General features: G+C 45.9%; 1 protein-coding gene across 1 annotated transcript; it reads left to right on the top strand.

Annotated features, from left to right (window-relative positions):
- Positions 1 to 1,593: 1,593 nt before the first annotated feature.
- LOC139400130 (uncharacterized protein C6orf118-like) lies at positions 1,594 to 22,662 on the top strand. Its single transcript, XM_071145156.1, has 12 exons — positions 1,594 to 1,803; positions 2,018 to 2,361; positions 3,451 to 3,613; positions 4,356 to 4,478; positions 8,517 to 8,576; positions 9,173 to 9,291; positions 14,257 to 14,315; positions 14,557 to 14,648; positions 17,934 to 18,041; positions 20,034 to 20,087; positions 21,673 to 21,734; positions 22,593 to 22,662. Exons 1-12 carry the CDS (start codon positions 1,594 to 1,596, stop codon positions 22,660 to 22,662), a joined length of 1,464 nt encoding a protein of 487 aa, XP_071001257.1.
- The last annotated feature ends 1,711 nt before the right edge of the window (positions 22,663 to 24,373 follow it).

Here is a 24,373-nt window from a genome sequence, read left to right as displayed (position 1 = left end):
GTGTTGATCGGAGCTCATCCATTTTGTTATTTAACTAGGCAAGTCAGTTAAGAACAAATTCTTATTTTCAATGACGGCCTAGGAACAGTGCAGTGGGGGGGGGGGGGGCAGAACGACAGATTTGTACCTTGTCAGCTCCATTTCAGTTCTTTGACTTCTTCTTCGTGATAAAATAGTTTATCATCTGCCCAACACAATAGTTCTGTAAACCTAAAAGTGTGAAGTGTGAAGGTGTTGGCTGAAATGGCGCACGTGGCGCACGTGGGTTACTTAAGCAATAAGGCCAGAGGGGGTGTGGTATGTGGCCAATATACCACGGCTAAGGGCTGTTCTTACGTGCGACGCAACTCGGAGTGCCTGGATACAGCCCTTAGCCGTGGTATATTGGCCATTTACCACAAAACTAAGAGGAGTCTTATTGTTATTATCAACTGGTTACCTAGGTAATTAGAGCAGTAAAACATAAATGCTTTGTCATACCCGTGGTATATGGTCTGATATACCATGGCTGTAAACCAATCAGCTTTCAGTTTTTCTTGCACCTTATTTGTATAAAAATCTTCAACATTTTCTGAAATGTGATGCTTTGGTGCCTCTTGGCCAATTCAGAACGCTGATTGAGGAACCTTTTTACTGATGAATGTGTTTTTCTTTCTTTCTGCTTGCATTTTGTATTTTTATTTTGTTGTGTGTATTTTTTTTGTAATCTACATAATTCAGGGCTCATCTGTAAAAGAGACCTTGGTCTCAGTGTGACTCCCTGATAAAATAAAGGTTAAATAAAATAAACTTCCGCCACCGTGTGTTGACGCGCGGTATCCCCTGACAACCGTCTGGGGAAAAGAGGGATATTTTCTCTTCACCTCTGGGCAGACAGACGCGGGTGAGTACAATAGATTATGTTTCGGCAATATGATGTTGCTGTAGTTATTTCCTGCGAATGTTTATATCGTCTCAAGAAACGTTTAGCTATAGTTTACTTATTTGCGTGCCTGCGTGCGTGCGTTGCGCCAATCGCACAGCAGAATGTCTGTAAAGTCATGGATTTCACTTTACCAAATTACAGTGTTTGCTAGACAAATAATCTGTACATGATGCACATCTACCGTGAAATACAGTGTAATTATTAACAGAGCAAAATGCTAATCATGTTTCTAGGTAGAGCTTTCAATAAGGTCAACGAATAGAATATGTGCAAGTTATAGGCTATAGATATTCTGAGTAGACAATATATTTATTTAACTAAGCAAATTAGTTAAGAACAAATTCTAATTTACGATGATGGTGAATTGTGCACCGCCCTATGGGACTCCCAATCACGGCCGGATGTTATACAGCCTGGATTTGAACCAGGGACTGAAGTGATGCCTCTTTCACTGAGATGCAGTGCTTTAGACTGCTGCGCCACTCGGGAGCCCACTCGGCAATACTTTGCTACATTTAACATGCTAGTCCTTAAAGCAGAAAGAGGGACTTGCTGTTACTGCTTTCATCTTAAAGAGGCATAATATTTATCCTACAATGACCAAACAAAAAGCACACATCTTTCCAATACCACATTCAAGTTCCTTCACGCCCTCCTCTCAGCCAGCCATGTCTACCAAGGCTACCACCCCTAACAAGCCTCGGATGCTGAGGGTATCTGACGCACGCCGGGAGCTCCAGAGCCTTCTCCTGGGGGCAGAGATGGCTCACAAGGCTGACATCCAAACATACAGCTGTGGCCACCTGAGCCCTTACGCCCTGAGCCAGAACCAGCCCCACCGGAGGAGGACAGAGGAACCAAACTGGGAGATGTCTGAGGTCTTTCCCCCACTGTTTTCTGTCTATGTTCAGTACCATTTAGCAGAAAAATGCATTGAAAGTATAGAGAGCATTTATTTTTTTCACGGGCGAGCAGCGTTTACCCAACAATTTGATTTACTATTACACCACTGCTTACAATGACACAATAACAACAACAACAACATACAACAACAACAACAAAACCTAACATCAACATATTCATTATCTCTAGGTCCAGGACAGAGAGAAGGGTGAGGAGGAAGGCCTGAGTCCCTGTCCTTTTACGCAACGCCTCCAGAGACAAACCAAGATGGCCGCCAACATCGAGAAGATGACTGAAGCCATGTTTGACTTCACTGTCGCCAAGGGGCTAAAACCTACAGTCTTGAAGCCTGGGCAGCATGAGAGCCTTACTGGCACACAGAGAGGAACGAAGGGAGAGGAAGGAGAAGAAAGAGAGAGGAGGAGGAAAACAAGGCTCAAGATGGTTCTGGACACCTCTGAGCTCTTCCTGGTCAAACCCAGCATAGCATCACAGACAAAACCTCCTGGAGGTGTTGAGGGGAACCAGGACAGGTAATAATGATAATTAACACTGTAGTATCACAGACCAATCCTTCTGGAGGTGTTGAGGGGAACCAGGACCGGTAATAATGATAATTAACACTGTAGTATCACAGACAAATCCTCCTGGAGGTGTTGAGGAGGGGAACCAGGATAGGGAAGGGCAATAATAATAAATATAGCGGTGAGCAGCAATGAACGGGGTTCACAGGACGACAGAAAGGACACAAGATCAGTTTGATAATAACGCAAACACTCTATCATATAGGAACTATCTTCATTTATGTGTAATCGGTGAAATCATTACTAGGGCTGTTAGGGTGAACGTATTACCGCCAACTCCGGCGGTCACGAATCATGACCGCAGTCAAATTCCACGTGACTGTTTAGTCACAGTAACTAGGCTTCTCCAAGGTCTGATGCTGCTGATGGTCATTAGTAGTCTACCAAACTTGCCAACTGCCTGATACTCAGCACTCTATTGTCCCTCTAATCACTCCCATCTACAGGTACTGGTTCAGTCAGTCTCACCTGGTCCATCTACAGGTACTGGTTCAGTCAGTCTCACCTGGTCCATTTACAGGTACTGGTTCACTCAGTCTCACCTGGTCCATCTACAGGTACTGGTTCAGTCAGTCTCACCTGGTCCATCTACAGGTACTGGTTCAGTCAGTCTCACCTGGTCCATCTACAGGTACTGGTTCAGTCAGTCTCACCTGGTCCATATATAGGTACTGGTTCACTCAGTCTCACCTGGTCCATTTACAGGTACTGGTTCACTCAGTCTCACCTGGTCCATTTACAGGTACTGGTTCAGTCAGTCTCACCTGGTCCATCTATAGGTACTGGTTCAGTCAGTCTCACCTGGTCCATCTACAGGTACTGGTTCAGTCAGTCTCACCTGGTCCATTTACAGGTACTGGTTCACTCAGTCTCACCTGGTCCATTTACAGGTACTGGTTCAGTCAGTCACACCTGGTCCATCTACAGGTACTGGTTCAGTCAGTCTCACCTGGTCCATCTATAGGTACTGGTTCAGTCAGTCTCACCTGGTCCGTCTATAGGTACTGGTTCACTCAGTCTCACCTGGTCCATCTACAGGTACTGGTTCACTCAGTCTCACCTGGGGGGCCTGACCAAGAAGGACCAGATGAGGATGATGAGACACTTTGACAGACGGGTGCTGAGGAAGCAGGACCTCAGGGACAGGAACTGGATCAGCGGGAACAAGGCTGCTGAGGTCTACGAGTGGAAGCTAGAGAAGGTGGGGAAGACTATCGTGTTTCTTTTTGGTTGTACAAATTTGACCCGGTACAGTATAAACATCACGCAATACCATAACATACTAATTACACCGTGATAACCTATGGGTTACTTCTATGTAAGTGGTACGTATCCTCCATAGGTAATAATAGGCGTACGAGAGATGCTGTAAATTATAGGGCCTCCAGTCCCCTGGAGGTGTTGAGTTCAGTAGTATTCTTCAGTCCCCTAGAGGTGTTGAGTTCACCAGTATTCTCCAGTCCCCTAGAGGTGTTGAGTTCAGCAGTATTCTCCAGTCCCCTAGAGGTGTTGAGTTCAGTAGTATTCTCCAGTCCCCTAGAGGTGTTGAGTTCAGCAGTATTCTCCAGTCCCCTAGAGGTGTTGAGTTCAGCAGTATTCTTCAGTCCCCTAGAGGTGTTGAGTTCAGCAGTATTCTTCAGTCCCCTGGAGGTGTTGAGTTCAACAGTGTTCTTCAGTCCCCCAAAGGTGTTGAGCTCAGCAGTATTCTTCAGTCCCCTGGAGGTGTTGAGTTCAACAGTGTTCTTCAGTCCCCCAAAGGTGTTGAGTTCACCAGTATTCTTCAGTCCCCTAGAGGTGTTCAGTTCAACAGTGTTCTTCAGTCCCCCAAAGGTGTTGAGCTCAGCATAACACTAGATAGCGTTTCTCCCCATCTTCCACTTCACTTCACACAGGTACAGCTGTGAGTTATTACCGTACAATATGATGTGTGTCTCATTCCCCAGGAGCTGAGGAGGCTGTCAGACCAGAGCTGTCCCAGTAGAGACCGCCTGGGGGTGTTCAGTGACGTCTTCAACAACGTCTGTGAAGGCTCGCCAGTATTCAGAGACATCCTCAGGGAAATCAAGGTTTTTCCATTTCCTCTCCTCTCCTTACCTCTCACTCTCCTCATTTCCCTTTTCTCCTCTCCCTTTCCTCCTCTCCCTCTCCTCCTCTCCCTTACCTCCCTCCTCTCCCTTACCTCCTCTCCCTCTCTCCCTCTCCTCCTCTCCCTCTTCCTTACCTCTCTCCCTCTCTCCCTCTCCTCCTCTCCCTTACCTCCCTCCTCTCCCTTACCTCCTCTCCCTCTCCTCCTCTCCCTCACCTCTCTCCCTCTCCACCTCTCCCTCTCCTTTCTCCCTCTTCTCCTCTCCCTTACCTCTCTCCCTCTCCTCCTCTCCCTCTCTCCCTCCATGGCGCCACTCAGCAGCAGCACATGGTAAGCATGTGTTATGGGATGAATTAGAGGCTAGGGACTGGGAGCCTGAGAGACTGACAGTCCCCTGAATTAGAGAATAGGGACTGGGAGCCTCAGAGACTGACAGTCCCCTGAATTAAAGAATAGGGACTGGGAGCCTGAGAGACTGACAGTCCCCTGAATTAGAGAATATGGACTGGGAGCCGGAGACACTGACAGTCCCCTGAATTAGAGAATAGGGACTGGGAGCCTGAGAGACTGACAGTCCCCTGAATTAGAGAATATGGACTGGGAGCCTGAGACACTGACAGTCCCCTGAATTAGAGAATAGGGACTGGGAGCCTGAGAGACTGACAGACCCCTGAATTAGAGAATAGGGACTGGGAGCCTGAGACACTGACAGTCTCCTGAATTAGAGAATAGGGACTGGGAGCCTGAGAGACTGACAGTCCCCTGAATTAGAGAATAGGGACTGGGAGCCTGAGAGACTGACAGTCCCCTGAATTAGAGAATAGGGACTGGGAGCCTGAGAGACTGACAGTCCCCTGAATTAGAGAATAGGGACTGGGAGCCTGAGAGACTGACAGTCCCCTGAATTAGAGAATAGGGACTGGGAGCCTGAGAGACTGACAGACCCCTGAATTAGAGAATAGGGACTGGGAGCCTGAGAGACTGACAGACCCCTGAATTAGAGAATAGGGACTGGGAGCCTGAGAGACTGACAGACCCCTGAATTAGAGAATAGGGACTGGGAGCCTGAGAGACTGACAGTCCCCTGAATTAGAGAATAGGGACTGGGAGCCTCAGAGACTGACAGTCCCCTGAATTAAAGAATAGGGACTGGGAGCCTGAGAGACTGACAGTCCCCTGAATTAGAGAATATGGACTGGGAGCCGGAGACACTGACAGTCCCCTGAATTAGAGAATAGGGACTGGGAGCCTGAGAGACTGACAGTCCCCTGAATTAGAGAATATGGACTGGGAGCCTGAGACACTGACAGTCCCCTGAATTAGAGAATAGGGACTGGGAGCCTGAGAGACTGACAGACCCCTGAATTAGAGAATAGGGACTGGGAGCCTGAGACACTGACAGTCCCCTGAATTAGAGAATAGGGACTGGGAGCCTGAGAGACTGACAGTCCCCTGAATTAGAGAATAGGGACTGGGAGCCTGAGAGACTGACAGTCCCCTGAATTAGAGAATAGGGACTGGGAGCCTGAGAGACTGACAGTCCCCTGAATTAGAGAATAGGGACTGGGAGCCTGAGAGACTGACAGTCCCCTGAATTAGAGAATAGGGACTGGGAGCCTGAGAGACTGACAGACCCCTGAATTAGAGAATAGGGACTGGGAGCCTGAGAGACTGACAGACCCCTGAATTAGAGAATAGGGACTGGGAGCCTGAGAGACTGACAGACCCCTGAATTAGAGAATAGGGACTGGGAGCCTGAGAGACTGACAGTCCCCTGAATTAGAGAATAGGGACTGGGAGCCTGAGAGACTGACAGACCCCTGAATTAGAGAATAGGGACTGGGAGCCTGAGAAACTGACAGTCCCCTGAATTAGAGAATAGGGACTGGGAGCCTGAGAGACTGACAGACCCCTGAATTAGAGAATAGGGACTGGGAGCCTGAGAGACTGACAGTCCCCTGAATTAGAGAATAGGGACTGGGAGCCTGAGAGACTGACAGTCCCCTGAATTAGAGAATAGGGACTGGGAGCCTGAGACACTGACAGTCCCCTGAATTAGAGAATAGGGACTGGGAGCCTGAGACACTGACAGTCCCCTGAATTAGAGAATAGGGACTGGGGGCCTGAGAGACTGACAGTCCCCTGAATTAGAGAATAGGGACTGGGAGCCTGAGAGACTGACAGTCCCCTGAATTAGAGAATAGGGACTGGGAGCCTGAGACACTGACAGTCCCCTGAATTAGAGAATAGGGACTGGGAGCCTGAGAGACTGACAGACCCCTGAATTAGAGAATAGGGACTGGGAGCCTGAGAGACTGACAGACCCCTGAATTAGAGAATAGGGACTGGGAGCCTGAGAGACTGACAGACCCCTGAATTAGAGAATAGGGACTGGGAGCCTGAGAGACTGACAGTCCCCTGAATTGGAGAATAGGGACTGGGAGCCTGAGACACTGACAGTCCCCTGAATTAGAGAATAGGGACTGGGAGCCTGAGAGACTGACAGACCCCTGAATTAGAGAATAGGGACTGGGAGCCTGAGACACTGACAGTCCCCTGAATTAGAGAATAGGGACTGGGAGCCTGAGAGACTGACAGTCCCCTGAATTAGAGAATAGGGACTGGGAGCCTGAGAGACTGACAGTCCCCTGAATTAGAGAATAGGGACTGGGAGCCTGAGAGACTGACAGACCCCTGAATTAGAGAATAGGGACTGGGAGCCTGAGAGACTGACAGACCCCTGAATTAGAGAATAGGGACTGGGAGCCTGAGAGACTGACAGACCCCTGAATTAGAGAATAGGGACTGGGAGCCTGAGAGACTGACAGTCCCCTGAATTAGAGAATAGGGACTGGGAGCCTGAGACACTGACAGTCCCCTGAATTAGAGAATAGGGACTGGGAGCCTGAGAGACTGACAGACCCCTGAATTAGAGAATAGGGACTGGGAGCCTGAGAGACTGACAGTCCCCTGAATTAGAGAATAGGGACTGGGAGCCTGAGAGACTGACAGTCCCCTGAATTAGAGAATAGGGACTGGGAGCCTGAGAGACTGACAGTCCCCTGAATTAGAGAATAGGGACTGGGAGCCTGAGAGACTGACAGTCCCCTGAATTAGAGAATAGGGACTGGGAGCCTGAGAGACTGACAGACCCCTGAATTAGAGAATAGGGACTGGGAGCCTGAGAGACTGACAGTCCCCTGAATTAGAGAATAGGGACTGGGAGCCTGAGAGACTGACAGTCCCCTGAATTAGAGAATAGGGACTGGGAGCCTGAGAGACTGACAGACCCCTGAATTAGAGAATAGGGACTGGGAGCCTGAGAGACTGACAGTCCCCTGAATTAGAGAATAGGGACTGGGAGCCTGAGAGACTGACAGTCCCCTGAATTAGAGAATAGGGACTGGGAGCCTGAGACACTGACAGTCCCCTGAATTAGAGAATAGGGACTGGGAGCCTGAGAGACTGACAGACCCCTGAATTAGAGAATAGGGACTGGGAGCCTGAGAGACTGACAGTCCCCTGAATTAGAGAATAGTTTCCTTTCATGTAAAGTGCTTTGAGTACTTCATTTGGTAGAAAGGCGCTCAAAAAATCCAATCCAAAATAAAAAATAAATATTATTGTTATTATTGTTATTATTATTATTGTTATTATTATTATTATTATTAGTATCATTATTATTATTGTTATTATTATTATTATTAGTATCATTATTATTATTGTTATTATTCTTATTAGTATCATTATTATTATTGTTGTTATTATTATTGTTATTATTGTTGTTGTTGTTATTATTAATGTTATTATTATTGTTATTATTGTTGTTGTTATTAATGTTATTATTATTGTTATTATGATTGCTGTTATTATTATTATTGTTATTATTCTTATTAGTATCATTATTATTCTTGTTATTATTATTGTTATTATTCTTATTAATATCATTATTATTGTTGTTGTTGTTATTGTTGTTATTATTATTCTTCAATCTGTGTTTCTCCCTTCGGCTTTCCAGACAGACTACGATCTGTACCTCAACTCTATTCTGGACTCCCAGACATCTCTCGAGGACTTGGTAAATATTACATACACATTCAGATTTTTTTCTAGTTTATTTGTAGCCTAATTATATGGAAATCTTATTCAGTTATTGTGCTTTCGCTGCATATGGAGGTCTGTACTGACACCAGTTGAGCTTTTGATTGACTACTGTAACCCCTATTTAAGACCTCTATACCCTCAAATTCCAATCAGGACCTCGAAGCCAGTTCCACTGCTTTTTGTCATTCCTACCCCTCTAATCAGGGACTGATTTAGACCTGGGACACCAGGTTCCCCTCTAACCAGGGACTGATTTTAGACCTGGGACACCAGGTAGGTGATTCCCCTCTAATCAGGGACTGATTTAGACCTGGGACACCAGGTTCCCCTCTAACCAGGGACTGATTTTAGACCTGGGACACCAGGTAGGTGATTCCCCTCTAATCAGGGACTGATTTTAGACCTGGGACACCAGGTGGGTGATTCCCCTCTAATCAGGGACTGATTTTAGACCTGGGACACCAGGTAGGTACAATGAATGATCCGGTGGAATAGGAAACCAGCAGTGCACTACACTGTACTGATCTTCATTGAGTATTTTATCCCTCCTCCTCTCTGTGGTGTGGTCAGTCTGAGCTGGCTCTGCTGGGTGGTCTGGCCATCGTAGGGGCAGAGGATCTGGAGGAAGCTGGCAACGAGGTGTCCAGGCTGGGAGAGGAGGCGCAGAGGGCCCTGGAGGAGAATGACAGGTATGGATGGGTCTCTGAGGGAATGGATATATATATATATATATATATATATATACTGGAATACACCGTACTAGGGTCTAAATTCAGTCCGTAGGTCAGAAGATCGTCATTGTAGCACAATTTAAAGGGCAGGTAGCATAAACGTAACCACGTGTAACATTATGGATTTGCATTAGTATACACATCAAAAGTCCCAATGCAAAGTTGCACTTCACATCTCTATTTTTCGAGTTATTGCATAAAACCAATCAGAATGCCAAAGTCATGCCGGAAACTGTCTCTGCGGGGTGTGACGTAATATGGAGGACCTGCAAAGTCAGCTTATTCCCGATAATGTGAACTCCAACAGAAATAACTTCAAATGTACAACTTCACATTAAACAAAATCTTTGCACTCATTGACTACTGGTTTCAATAACCTTTTTAGACAACGTACAAGCTAATACTTTATTAATTTATTGTTGCAAATCAGCTTACAAGGTTGCTAGCCAACTAGCCTGCTAACGTTAACCCTACCCGCCTGCTAACGTTAACCCTACCCGCCTGCTAACGTTAACCCTACCCGCCTGCTAACGTTAACCCTACCCGCCTGCTAACGTTAACCCTACCCGCCTGCTAACGTTAACCCCACCCGCCTGCTAACGTTAACCCCACCCGCCTGCTAACGTTAACCCTACCCGCCTGCTAACGTTAACCCTACCCGCCTGCTAACCCTACCCGCCTGCTAACGTTAACCCTACCCGCCTGCTAACGTTAACCCCACCCGCCTGCTAACGTTAGGTTAGCTCTGCATGAGTCAGCCAGTTGCTATCAACACCTAGCTTACAGCTCAATTAACGTAAATCAATGTTTTGGAAATACATAACCAGTTATATCTATCTAACCAGTTATCAAAGAATGTTACTGGTACGTGCAGTTATCTTAGCCAGCAAGCTAGCCAGCTAAAGTTAGTAAAGTTTAGCTCAGCTAGCCAACCACTACAGTCGACATGGCTAAGTAGTAAGCCAGAGAACAACCCCAACTAGTCTAGCAGAGGCAGGAACCCACAGAATATAACAACAACGAAAAGACAGCAGATATAGAGTAGAGAGAGCGGAGACTTACCGATTAACGGCTGAGCTAGCTACCAAAGAGGAGCCAAGGAGAGAGAAGCTTCAGAGGCACCGGCCAGGGGAGAGTAAACTAATCCAAAAGCAATATACTAAGGTAAATCCACAGTAGATATATTACAGAGGCGCAATGAGCACAGGAGACGACGGGAAAGAGTTAACAATAAGGCAGTGGGGGTTCAGGGTATAGGAGGAGACGAGGAAAAGAGTCAACAATAAGACAGGGTTCAGGGTATAGGAGGAGACGAGGAGAAGAGTCAACAATAAGACCGTGGGGGTTCAGGGTATGGGAGGAGACGAGGAGAAGAGTCAACAATAAGACAGGGTTCAGGGTATAGGAGGAGACGAGGAGAAGAGTCAACAATAAGACAGGGTTCAGGGTATAGGAGGAGACGAGGAGAAGAGTCAACAATAAGACCGTGGGGGTTCAGGGTATAGGAGGAGACGAGGAGAAGAGTCAACAATAAGACAGGGTTCAGGGTATAGGAGGAGACGAGGAGAAGAGTCAACAATAATACAGAGGGGGTTCAGGGTATAGGAGGAGACGAGGAGAAGAGTCAACATTAAGACAGGGTTCAGGGTATAGGAGGAGACGAGGAGAAGAGTCAACAATAAGACAGGGTTCAGGGTATAGGAGGAGACGAGGAGAAGAGTCAACAATAAGACAGAGGGGGTTCAGGGTATAGGAGGAGACGAGGAAAAGAGTCAACAATAAGACAGAGGGGGTTCAGAGTATAGGAGGAGACGAGGAGAAGAGTCAACAATAAGACAGTGGGGGTTCATGGTATAGGAGGAGACGAGGAAAAGAGTCAACATTAAGACAGGGTTCAGGGTATAGGATGAGACGAGGAGAAGAGTCAACAATAAGACAGGGTTCAGGGTATAGGATGAGACGAGGAGAAGAGAAGAGTCAACAATAAGACAGTGGGGGTTCAGGGTATAGGAGGAGACGAGGAGAAGAGTCAACATTAAGACAGAGGGGGTTCAGGGTATAGGAGGAGACGAGGGGAGAGTCAACAATAAGACAGGGTTCAGGGTATAGGAGGAGACAAGGAGAAGAGTCAACAATAAGACAGGGTTCAGGGTATAGGAGGAGATGAGGAGAAGAGTCAACATTAAGACAGAGGGGGTTCAGGGTATAGGAGGAGACGAGGAGAAGAGTCAACAATAAAACAGAGGGGGTTCAGGGTATAGGAGGAGACGAGGAGAAGAGTCAACAATAAGACAGAGGGGGTTCAGGGTATAGGAGGAGACGAGGAGAAGAGCCAACAATAAGACAGGGTTCAGGGTATAGGAGGAGACGAAGAGAAGACGAGGAGAAGAGTCAACAATAAGACAGAGGGGGTACAGGGTGTCATGACGCTGGCCTGTGGGTAGCTTTATGACAGTCATAAATACCTCGCCCCCTTTTTTCCTCTCTCTACCCTACTGATGTGACTATTGAAAATCCCTTGGTTAACATAGAGATTCTGGGAACATCAGAATGTGGGGGGAAATGAACTATATTCTGGTAATCCGAACAATTGAACATATGCGGTGGTACTTAATGAATATGATGTCAGTTCGGTTTTCATCGGAGACATTCTTATCAATGATAGGATGACATAAACTGTACAGTGGAAAGTCTACACATTATAGTTATCAGATTCACATGGAATTGTTGTGCAATTTAAATGTTTGAATATGAAATTATTTGTGAGGGGATGAAATGTGATTTTAGCTTCTAAAATGTGAGTTGGGTTTTCATGAGTGAATTAGGCCCGACTCAGTGACCCGCCCACGTGAAGAAACATTGGTTATAAACTATGAAACACGCCCTCCTCTCCTTTCCTATATAAAGCCTTGACGACAATATAACTTCCTGTTCCGGGGACATTAAGGCGACGGCCTTGACGTTAGAAGGGCAGGTGACACCTACAGAGCAAAGCCAATCTCAGCTACCTAACAAAATTAGCATTGAATACCCACGGGATTAGGACGATCAACACGTCGAATATGATGAATTTCGACAATACCAGCCAGAATATAGCATGAGCATATAAGCATGGCAACGGGGTATGAACTTTGAACTCTGATTCACTCCAGCCGCCAAGCGTGGACTGGGAAAGGACAGACAGAGTATACCGTCTACCACACAACGACGTTACTAAATCGAATACAGTTTACCACCAGAGACATTCTTCAAAGGATGGAGGAACTCTTGGGCAACTCAGCCTTCCATCTACCACCAACCTATTGAAGCGCAGCTCAGAGTAAATATTCATTGCATTTTCCTTTTCTAAATGGACGGTAATTTAGAATGTATAAGATTCTGTATTTACGATAGAGTAGCTGCCTACGGCCCGATAGAGACATCGCTTCTCCCTTTGTTCTTCAGTTTTCCCGCTCTTTCACTCAAACTCAGCCCCCTTTTCTTTGTGTAACCAGCTGTCATATCTGTTCCGTCCGCTAGGGACGTTTTCCTTTATGACATAATTTGTAATCATGGTATGATTCATTCTGTGTATATGTAATTCTGTGTGATTAGTTAGGTATTTAGTAAATAAATGATTAAACCCAATTTTGTATTGCTGATTCAACTTGTTAGCCAGGGGTAGTGAAGATAACCAAGAATTTACAACTTACAGATGAGACTGAAATAAGGTGACGATTAATTTTGACTGCTATTGATGTAAAATATTATTAGGTCTTTAAGAGTTTATTCGGAAGATAACAGCTCTATAAATATTATTTCGTGGTGCCCCAACTTTCTAGTTAATTACATTTACATGATTAGCTCAATCAGGTAATATTAATTACAGAGAAAGGATTTTATAGAATAGCATGTCATATCACTTAATCCGGCATAGCCAAAGACACGACAAGGGTATAGGAGGAGACGAGAAGAGCCAACATTAAGAGGGTGATTAGAGGACGGCTCTAGGCAGATGGAAATGATAACAACGGCACAGTGAGTCAGCTAATGTTGCGCACTAGTACTGAGACAAGGTTGAAAAACTCTGGTAGCCTACTTCATGGAGATCATGCGGCCCCCACGCTGCGTGGGGAATCTGATCGGTTGTTCACATCATACCTCCTCGTGATTGATAGATTGTAGCTCACCACTGCCAACATTCTGTCTGCATGGCTAGTGGCTAACGTTAGCCAGCTTGATAAAGTTAACGCAGAGTAGATTGTCCGTATGACTTTGAGAAATAGTGATTTGTGGGTCGTTTAGAAAGTATCTGGAAATAAGTTAATAAATAAGTTTTTATTTTTTATTTAAAAACTGTAACTATGTTTATAGGTAACCAGATCGTGAATACAACTAAAGTTACCTAGTCTTTGACCACACATTGTGTTGTTATTTTGATCAGTAAAAACTTGCTTTCTACCAATGTTCCCTCTAAACTGCGTGCGCAGGCGTACAGCTCCCCCCCGGTACTGCCGCACAGAATAAATATCAGCCCGTGCAGAGAAGCACTAGATTGAACTTCACTCAACAATCTCAAGTCCCCACCCCCCCCCCTCCCTTAGCTAACACCATCTGATTATCTATTTTACCCCAGTCTACTTGAATGCGTGAACATTTATTTTAAATATCTATCCCTCTAGAACGCGGATCTTCCGCGCTGCGGATTTAATCTAGCTCTAGTAGTTGATGTAATACAAATACTCTGCTTTTGTTCAAAACATAGAATACTAAAAACCTTTTATTCCAAAAAACTTGTATTGAATTCGTAGTTTTAAAATGTATTGATTTCCTTTGTAAAGTATATTGAGAGCTTGTGCGATATAATGCACTTTGACAAAACATTTTTTGACTTGACTTAATTTTTAATTTGATTGTATTCGTGCCTATTGTCTGTTTCCCCAGAGTCAGGAATCAGTTTCAGAACGTACGTGACAGAGTCATGGAAACCCCAGATGATGAAGGTTGATTGATTTTTGTTGTTGTTGTTTAGTTGATGTATTGCTGTGTTTGTTTGATTGTTGATTGAATGGTTTGCGTGATGAATAATGAATTGGTTTGATTGGTTTGTTTGATGTATTGGAATGTAATTGATTCGTTGGTTGGTTGATTGGTTTGTTTGATGTATTAATTGATTGGTTTGTTTATTAATTTGTTGAATTCATGATTGATTTATTGATTCATTGGTTGATTGATTGATGCCAGGGCTCCATAAGGAGGCCACCCTGCCAGGGCTGTTGAGGCCAGGTGAAGGGCCGATCTCCTTTATAGATCGTGTCCAGCCTAAGAGACGTCAGGTATGGAACATAATATACATAATACACATAATATATCAGTATATCTTTTTATTTTATTTTTTATTATTATTATTTTGTTTTTGTAAACGAGAGTCATTTATGTCATTTTAAGCTTCATTTAGACAGATAACAAACAACAGGAGATGGAGAGACGGTGGGGAGCGTTACCACTAACTATCAGGTCCTCTGTAGCCCAGTCTACACACAGGGCTGTAGTGGTCCTCTGTAGCTCAGTCTACACACAGGGCTGTAGTGGTCCTCTGTAGCTCAGTGTAGACACAGGGCTGTAGTGATACTCTGTAGCTCAGTCTACACACAGGGCTGTAGTGGTCCTCTGTAGCTCAGTGTAGACACAGGGCTGTAGTGGTCCTCTGTAGCTCAGTCTACACACAGGGCTGTAGTGGTCCTCTGTAGCTCAGTGTAGACACAGGGCTGTAGTGATACTCTGTAGCTCAGTCTACACACAGGGCTGTAGTGGTCCTCTGTAGCTCAGTGTAGACACAGGGCTGTAGTGGTCCTCTGTAGCTCAGTCTACACACCGGGCTGTAGTGGTCCTCTGTAGCTCAGTGTAGACACAGGGCTGTAGTGATACTCTGTAGCTCAGTCTACACACAGGGCTGTAGTGGTCCTCTGTAGCTCAGTGTAGACACAGGGCTGTAGTGGTCCTCTGTAGCTCAGTCTACACACAGGGCTGTAGTGGTCCTCTGTAGCTCAGTGTAGACACAGGGCTGTAGTGATACTCTGTAGCTCAGTCTACACACAGGGCTGTAGTGGTCCTCTGTAGCTCAGTGTAGACACAGGGCTGTAGTGGTCCTCTGTAGCTCAGTCTACACACAGGGCTGTAGTGGTCCTCTGTAGCTCAGTGTAGACACAGGGCTGTAGTGGTCCTCTGTAGCTCAGTCTACACACAGGGCTGTAGTGGTCCTCTGTAGCTCAGTGTAGACACAGGGCTGTAGTGATACTCTGTAGCTCAGTCTACACACAGGGCTGTAGTGGTCCTCTGTAGCTCAGTCTACACACAGGGCTGTAGTGGTCCTCTGTAGCTCAGTCTACACACAGGGCTGTAGTGGTCCTCTGTAGCTCAGTGTAGACACAGGGCTGTAGTGATACTCTGTAGCTCAGTCTACACACAGGGCTGTAGTGGTCCTCTGTAGCTCAGTGTAGACACAGGGCTGTAGTGGTCCTCTGTAGCTCAGTCTACACACAGGGCTGTAGTGGTCCTCTGTAGCTCAGTGTAGACACAGGGCTGTAGTGATACTCTGTAGCTCAGTCTACACACAGGGCTGTAGTGGTCCTCTGTAGCTCATTGTAGACACAGGGCTGTAGTGATACTCTGTAGCTCAGTCTACACACAGGGCTGTAGTGGTCCTCTGTAGCTCAGTCTACACACAGGGCTGTAGTGGTCCTCTGTAGCTCAGTGTAGACACAGGGCTGTAGTGGTCCTCTGTAGCTCAGTCTACACACAGGGCTGTAGTGGTCCTCTGTAGCTCAGTGTAGACACAGGGCTGTAGTGGTCCTCTGTAGCTCAGTCTACACACAGGGCTGTAGTGGTCCTCTGTAGCTCAGTGTAGACACAGGGCTGTAGTGATACTCTGTAGCTCAGTCTACACACAGGGCTGTAGTGGTCCTCTGTAGCTCAGTCTACACACAGGGCTGTAGTGGTCCTCTGTAGCTCAGTCTACACACAGGGCTGTAGTGGTCCTCTGTAGCTCAGTGTAGACACAGGGCTGTAGTGATACTCTGTAGCTCAGTCTACACACAGGGCTGTAGTGGTCCTCTGTAGCTCAGTGTAGACACAGGGCTGTAGTGATACTCTGTAGCTCAGTCTACACACAGGGCTGTAGTGGTCCTCTGTAGCTCAGTCTACACACAGGGCTGTAGTGGTCCTCTGTAGCTCAGTGTAGACACAGGGCTGTAGTGATACTCTGTAGCTCAGTCTACACACAGGGCTGTAGTGGTCCTCTGTAGCTCAGTGTAGACACAGGGCTGTAGTGATACTCTGTAGCTCAGTCTACACACAGGGCTGTAGTGGTCCTCTGTAGCTCAGTGTAGACACAGGGCTGTAGTGGTCCTCTGTAGCTCAGTCTACACACAGGGCTGTAGTGGTCCTCTGTAGCTCAGTCTACACACAGGGCTGTAGTGGTACTCTGTAGCTCAGTAATATAGTATTGTGCTTGCAATGCCGGGATAGTGGGTTTGATTCTCAGGACCACACATGCGGAAAACAATTATACACGCATGACTGTCAACCAGTTTGGGTAGAAGCGTCTGCTACATGGCATGTATTATCAGGTGTGGATCATTGTATGTACTGTACTGTATGTACTGTACTGTATGTACTGTTCTGTATGTACTGTTCTGTATGTACTGTTCTGTATACTGTTCTGTATGTACTGTACTGTATGTACTGTTCTGTATACTGTTCTGTGTGTACTGTACTGTATGTACTGTATGTACTGTTCTGTATATACTGTTCTGTATATACTGTTCTGTATACTGTTCTGTATGTACTGTACTGTATGTACTGTATGTACTGTTCTGTATGTACTGTATGTACTGTTCTGTATGTACTGTTCTGTATGTACTGTTCTGTATGTACTGTATGTACTGTTCTGTATGTACTGTACTGTATGTACTGTACTGTATGTACTGTTCTGTATGTACTGTACTGTATGTACTGTACTGTATGTACTGTATGTACTGTTCTGTTCTGTTCCGTATGCACTGTACTGTATGTACTGTACAGTATGTACTGTACTATACTGTATGTACTGTACTGTATGTACTGTTCTGTATGTACTGTGCTGTATGTACTGTACTGTATGTACTGTATGTACTGTGCTGTATGTACTGTACTGTACTGTATGTACTGTTCTGTATGTACTGTATGTACTGCTATGTATGTACTGTACTGTATGTACTGTTCTGTATGTACTGTTCTGTATGTACTGTTCTGTATGTTCTGTATGTACTGTACTGTATGTACTGTTCTGTATGTACTGTTTTGTATGTACTGTTCTGTATGTACTGTTCTGTATGTAATGTACTGTATGTACTGTTCTGTATGTACTGTTCTGTATGTACTGTATGTACTGTTCTGTATGTAATGTACTGTATGTACTGTTCTGTATGTACTGTACTGTATGTACTGTTTTGTATGTACTGTTCTGTATGTACTGTTCTGTATGTCCTGTATGTACTGTTCTGTATGTACTGTTCTGTATGTTCTGTATGTACTGTTCTGTATGTACTGTACATTATGTACTGTATGTACTGTGTTATCAGGTGTGGATAATGTGGGAGGAGGTCCAGCTGCTGCAGAAGGAACTCAAGGAGAAGATGGTGTCCATCATCACCACAGGAGCTACAGAGAGATGCATCAGAGACTCTAAGGTACAGTCGCAAATCAGAGACTAGTCTTAAGAGACATGCAGCAAAGTCCAGGCCCAGACGGGGTATTAAACCACAGCACCAATAGGGATTTACAACGGGGAGCACCAGACGGGGTATTAACCACGGCACCAATAGGGATTTACAACTGGGGGAGCACCAGACGGGGTATTAACCACAGCACCAATAGGGATTTACAACGGGGAGCACCAGACGGGGTATTAACCACAGCACCAATAGGGATTTACAACCAGGGGAGCACCAGACGGGGTATTAACCACGGCACCAATAGGGATTTACAACGGGGAGCACCAGACGGGGTATTAACCACAGCACCAATAGGGATTTACAACGGGGAGCACCAGACGGGGTATTAACCACAGCACCAATAGGGATTTACAACTAGGGGAGCACCAGACGGGGTATTAACCACAGCACCAATAGGGATTTACAACCAGGGGAGCACCATATGGGGTATTAACCACAGCACCAATAGGGATTTACAACGGGGAGCACCAGACGGGGTATTAACCACAGCACCAATAGGGATTTACAACGGGGAGCACCAGACGGGGTATTAACCACAGCACCAATAGGGATTTACAACTAGGGGAGCACCAGACGGGGTATTAACCACAGCACCAATAGGGATTTACAACCAGGGGAGCACCAGACGGGGTATTAACCACAGCACCAATAGGGATTTACAACCAGGGGAGCACCAGACAGGGTATTTAACCACGGCACCAATAGGGATTTACAACTAGGGGAGCACCAGATGAGTTATTAACCACAGCACCAATAGGGATTTACAACCAGGGGAGCACCAGACAGGGTATTTAACCACAGCACCAATAGGGATTTACAACCAGGGGAGCACCAGACGGGGTATTAACCACAGCACCAATAGGGATTTACAACCAGGGGAGCACCAGATGAGTTATTAACCACAGCACCAATAGGGATTTACAACCAGGGGAGCACCAGACAGGGTATTTAACCACGACACCAATAGGGATTTACAACCAGGGGAGCACCAGATGAGTTATTAACCACAGCACCAATAGGGATTTACAACCAGGGGAGCACCAGACGGGGTATTTAACCACAGCACCAATAGGGATTTACAACCAGGGGAGCACCAGACGGGGTATTAACCAGAGCACCAATAGGGATTTACAACGGGGAGCACCAGACGGGGTATTAACCACAGCACCAATAGGGATTTACAACGGGGAGCACCAGACAGGGTATTTAACCACGGCACCAATAGGGATTTACAACCAGGGGAGCACCAGATGAGTTATTAACCACAGCACCAATAGGGATTTACAACCAGGGGAGCACCAGACGGGGTATTTAACCACGACACCAATAGGGATTTACAACCAGGGGAGCACCAGATGAGTTATTAACCACAGCACCAATAGGGATTTACAACCAGGGGAGCACCAGACGGGGTATTTAACCACAGCACCAATAGGGATTTACAACCAGGGGAGCACCAGACAGGGTATTTAACCACGACACCAATAGGGATTTACAACCAGGGGAGCACCAGATGAGTTATTAACCACAGCACCAATAGGGATTTACAACTAGGGGAGCACCAGACGGGGTATTAACCACGACACCAATAGGGATTTCCATGGTTGTTATAGTTCTTAACATTTGTACTAGTATGGTTGTCATAGTTCTGTGTTGGATGAACTGGGTAAAATACTACTGTCAACGTATTTTCAAAGTTATTTAATGTGCCCTTCAGAGATGGACATATCTCACATTCACCAAAACACACACACGTTGGATAGCCCTATGTCCTGCTGTACTCTCCACGTATGTTATGACCTTGTATGCCTTCGTACAAACAGCTTATCATCGGTAATGTACAGACTGACTCCCTTTATCGTAGGGCATTTCACTGGAGTACTGTGTGTGTGTGTGTGTGTGTGTGTGTGTGTGTGTGTGTGTGTGTTTGTCTGTTATCTCCTGCAGGGAGAGATCATGAGACTACTGGCCTCAAATGAACGCTTCAGAAACACCAACAAGGCAAGCCATTTAGTACTTTGACCTAGTTTAAATATCATCATATTTTTCCTTGACTGTATGTGCTGTATGTATGTACTGTGTGTACTGTATTGCATGTATGTGCTGTATGTACTGTATGTGTGTACTGTACTGTATGTACTGTTCTGTATGTACTGTTCTGTATGTACTGTACTGTCTGTACTGTGTGTATATACTGTACTGTATATACTGTTCTGTATGTACTGTGTTGTATGTATGTATTGTATGTACTGTATGTATGTACTGTGCTGTTTGGACTGTGCTGTGCATATGTACTGTATGTACTGTCTGTATGTGCTGTACTGTCTGTGCTGTATGTACTGTATGTATGTGCTGTATGTACTGTATGTACTGTCTGTACTGTATGTACTGTCTGTGCTGTACTGTCTGTGCTGTATGTGCTGTATGTACTCTGCTGTATGTGCTGTATGTGCTGTGCTGTATGTACTGTGCTGTATGTACTGTATGTACTGTGCTGTATGTGCTGTATGTACTGTGCTGTATGTGCTGTATGTACTGTGCTGTATGTACTGTATGTGTTGTATGTACTGTGCTGTATGTGCTGTATGTACTGTGCTGTATGTACTGTATGTGTTGTATGTACTGTGCTGCGTGTGCTATATGTACTCTGTGTAGGTGGACCAATGGTCAGAGATGATAATGTTCCTCCCCTCAGGCCTGGTTCCACCCCTTCAGGCCTGGTTCCTCCCCTCAGGCCTGGTTCCACCCCTCAGGCCTGGTTCCTCCCCTTCAGGCCTGGTTCCTACCCTCAGGCCTGGTTCCACCCCTCAGGCCTGGTTCCTACCCTCAGGCCTGGTTCCTCCCCTCAGGCCTGGTTCCTCCCCTCAGGCCTGGTTCCTCCCCTCAGGCCTGGTTCCTCCCCTCAGGCCTGGTTCCACCCCTTCAGGCCTGGTTCCTCCCCTCAGGCCTTGTTCCACCCCTTCAAGCGCTTGTTCCTCCCCTCAGGCCTGGTTCCTCCCCTCAGGCCTGGTTCCTCCCCTCAGGCCTGGTTCCTCCCCTCAGGCCTGGTTCCTCCCCTCAGGCCTGGTTCCTCCCCTCAGGCCTGGTTCATCAGGCCTGGTTCCACCCCTTCAGGCCTGGTTCCTCCCCTCAAACCACTCTGCTTCTGCCTCTGCATTGCCCAGGATGGGTATCTGTAAAGCTCTTTGGGGATTTAGGCTGGGTATCTGTAAAGCTCGTTGGGGTTTTAGGATGGGTATCTGTAAAGCTCTGTCGGGATTTAGGCTGGGTATCTGTAAAACTCTGTCGGGATTTAGGCTGGGTATCTGTAAAGCTCTTTGTGGTTTTAGGATGGGTATCTGTAAAGCTCTGTCGGGATTTAGGCTGGGTATCTGTAAAACTCTGTCGGGATTTAGGCTGGGTATCTGTAAAGCTCTTTGTGGTTTTAGGATGGGTATCTGTAAAGCTGTTTGTGGTTTTAGGATGGGTATCTGTAAAGCTCTTTGTGGTTTTAGGATGGGTATCTGTAAATAAAATACATTTGATTTAAATTGTATTGAATATACAATGCATTTTCTATACTCATTGGTCTCACTGTGTCTTGAAGGATCTGGAAAGCAACCTCAACATGATCCTGAACAGAGTGACAACAAGCGAGGATGTGAAAGCGTACGTATCCTCATTTTAAGACTGGAACCAATCTCACTATGTATCTTCTGTGTAAATCTGTTGTATGGTTGACACTGTTTTTTTTTGGGGGGGGGGGGGGGGGGGGGGGGGGGGCAAAAAATGTCCCAATTGGGACAGTTAAGATATTGATTCCCATTCTCATCATCCTCATCATCCTCATCCCAATTACACATTGATTCAGAAATGTTAACAATGTAACCCCTAACCCTTAACCCTTAACCCTTAACCCTTAACCTAGCACCCCTAAACCTTAACCCTTAACCCATAACCCTTAACCCCTAACCCTTAACCCCTAACCCTTAACCCTTAACCTAGCACCCCTAAACCTTAACCCTTAACCCATAACCCTTAACCCCTAAACCTTAACCCCTAAACCTTAACCCTTAACCCCTAACCCATAACACCTTACCCATAACCCCTAACCTATAACCCAGAACCACTAACACAGAACCACTAACCCAGAACCACTAACTCAGAACTCCTAACCCAGAACCCCTAAACCACTAACCCAGAACCCCTAACCATAATGTTAGATCCTCCCTGAATATACAGTACACATACCTGTTGCTGGCATGGTCCAGGGCTTGTAGCCACAAAGTGTCTCATAGTAGGAGTGCAGATCTAGGATCTGCCCATACAATATTTTTTCCATGATGATCTGAAAGTTGAAACTGATGCTAGATCAGCACTCCTACTCGAAGACGCATTGTGGATACGGGCCCTGGTCTCTCTTGGCAAAATATATGACTAAATACAGGCCAAATTAAAACAACCTAAATTATTAGTAGAGAAATGATTTCTCTCACCGTCGGCTCTGTGATCTGGTTCTGTTCACAGGGAGGTGTGGGACAAAATATGGACCGCCCTGCGACACGAGGACGATAAAACACAACCTCTCGTAAATTAGTAGAGTTTGGAACAGTACCTCTTTTTGTCCACTAGGGGGTAGTGTTTAACAAGCTGACCTGAAGGCCATGACTAGATATTATGGGCGGGATGATTACTCATTCGCCAAGCTTCACATCACTTTAAATCATTGTTATTCGAGCTGACATTAAAATATCTCCGATGGTAACAGAAGTACAATGGCATTTAGTTACAACAGCAACAACCACACTGTATGTAGTCCTCACAAGAGTCAATTGTGCTGTAGTGACATCATTGAAATATCTTATTTGACTTATCAGACTATTTAATAGTCTTTTAACAATAAAGATATAATTAAGGCTGTGGTTAAATGTGGTGATGATTATAGGAAATATGGCTTTGATGTCATACAAGCAAACCATACAACCGCCGATCCAAATAAATAGTGACGTGATTTGATTTGACTGTTTATCCTTTTACTATATAATCTGGGTTCAATCCCTTGGCTGTCCACGTCCTACCAGTCCAGACCTGTCCACGTCATCACACCTATCATTACCTGCAGCCTACTGCTCTACACAACACACACAGATCCATCTTCTCCACATAGGCAGTATTTTGACATACTGTCAAAGGTCCGCTATCTGATATTCTGTCACAAAAGATTGTAGATTGTAGACCAGGGCACTCCAGCCCTGTTCCTGGAGAGAAACCCTCCTGTAGGTTTTAACTCCAGCCCTGTTCCTGGAGAGAAACCCTCCTGTAGATTTTAACTCCAGCCCTGTTCCTGGAGAGAAACCCTCCTGTAGATTTTAACTCCAGCCCTGTTCCTGGAGAGAAAGCCTCCTGTAGGTTTTAACTCCAACCCTGTTCCTGGAGAGAGATCCTCCTGTAGGTTTTAACTCCAACCCTGTTCCTGGAGAGAAAGCCTCCTGTAGGTTTTAACTCCAACCCTGTTCCTGGAGAGAAAGCCTCCTGTAGGTTTTAACTCCAACCCTGTTCCTGGAGAGAAACCCTCCTGTAGGTTTTATCTCCAACACTGTTCCTGGAGAGAGACCCTCCTGTAGGTTTTAACTCCAACCCTGTTCCTGGAGAGAAACCCTCCTGTAGGTTTTAACTCCAACCCAGTTCCTGGAGAGAGACCCTCCTGTAGGTTTTAACTCCAACCCTGTTCCTGGAGAGAAACCCTCCTGTAGGTTTCAACTCCAACCCTGTTCCTGGAGAGAAACCCTCTTGTAGGTTTCAACTCCAACCCAGTTCCTGGAGAGAAACCCTCCTGTAGTTTTTAACTCCAATCCAGTTCCTGGAGAGAAACCCTCCTGTAGGTTTCAACTCCAACACTGTTCCTGGAGAGAAACCCTCCTGTAGGTTTTAACTCCAACCCTGTTCCTGGAGAGAAACCCTCCTGTAGGTTTAAACTCCAACACTGTTCCTGGAGAGAAATCCTCCTGTAGGTTTTAACTCCAACCCTGTTCCTGGAGAGAGACCCTCCTGTAGGTTTCAACTCCAACCCTGTTCCTGGAGAGATACCCTCCTGTAGGTTTAACTCCAACCCTGTTCCTGGAGAGATACCCTCCTGTAGGTTTTAACTCCAACCCAGTTCCTGGAGAGAAACCCTCCTGTAGGTTTCAACTCCAACCCAGTTCCTGGAGAGAAACCCTCCTGTAGGTTTCAACTCCAACCCAGTTCCTGGAGAGAGACCCTCCTGTAGGTTTACACACTAACCCTGTTCCTGGAGAGAAACCCTCTTG

This window comes from Oncorhynchus clarkii, unplaced genomic scaffold (genome assembly GCF_045791955.1).
Source record: "Oncorhynchus clarkii lewisi isolate Uvic-CL-2024 unplaced genomic scaffold, UVic_Ocla_1.0 unplaced_contig_3021_pilon_pilon, whole genome shotgun sequence".
NCBI classification, from domain to species: Eukaryota; Metazoa; Chordata; class Actinopteri; order Salmoniformes; family Salmonidae; genus Oncorhynchus; species Oncorhynchus clarkii.
Note: the sequence above shows the minus strand (reverse complement) of the source record. Positions and strands in the feature narration are given on the sequence as shown.

What these genes read in the sequence shown, in the direction of transcription:
- LOC139400130 (XM_071145156.1), top strand. Translation starts at nt 1,594, where the DNA reads ATGTCTACCAAGGCTACCACCCCTAACAAGCCTCGGATGCTGAGGGTA. An exon ending in TCCAGCCTAAGAGACGTCAG is followed by an intron (nt 14,649 to 17,933) that starts GTATGGAACATA and finishes CTGTGTTATCAG; the next exon opens with GTGTGGATAATGTGGGAGGA. An exon ending in GCTTCAGAAACACCAACAAG is followed by an intron (nt 20,088 to 21,672) that starts GCAAGCCATTTA and finishes TGTGTCTTGAAG; the next exon opens with GATCTGGAAAGCAACCTCAA.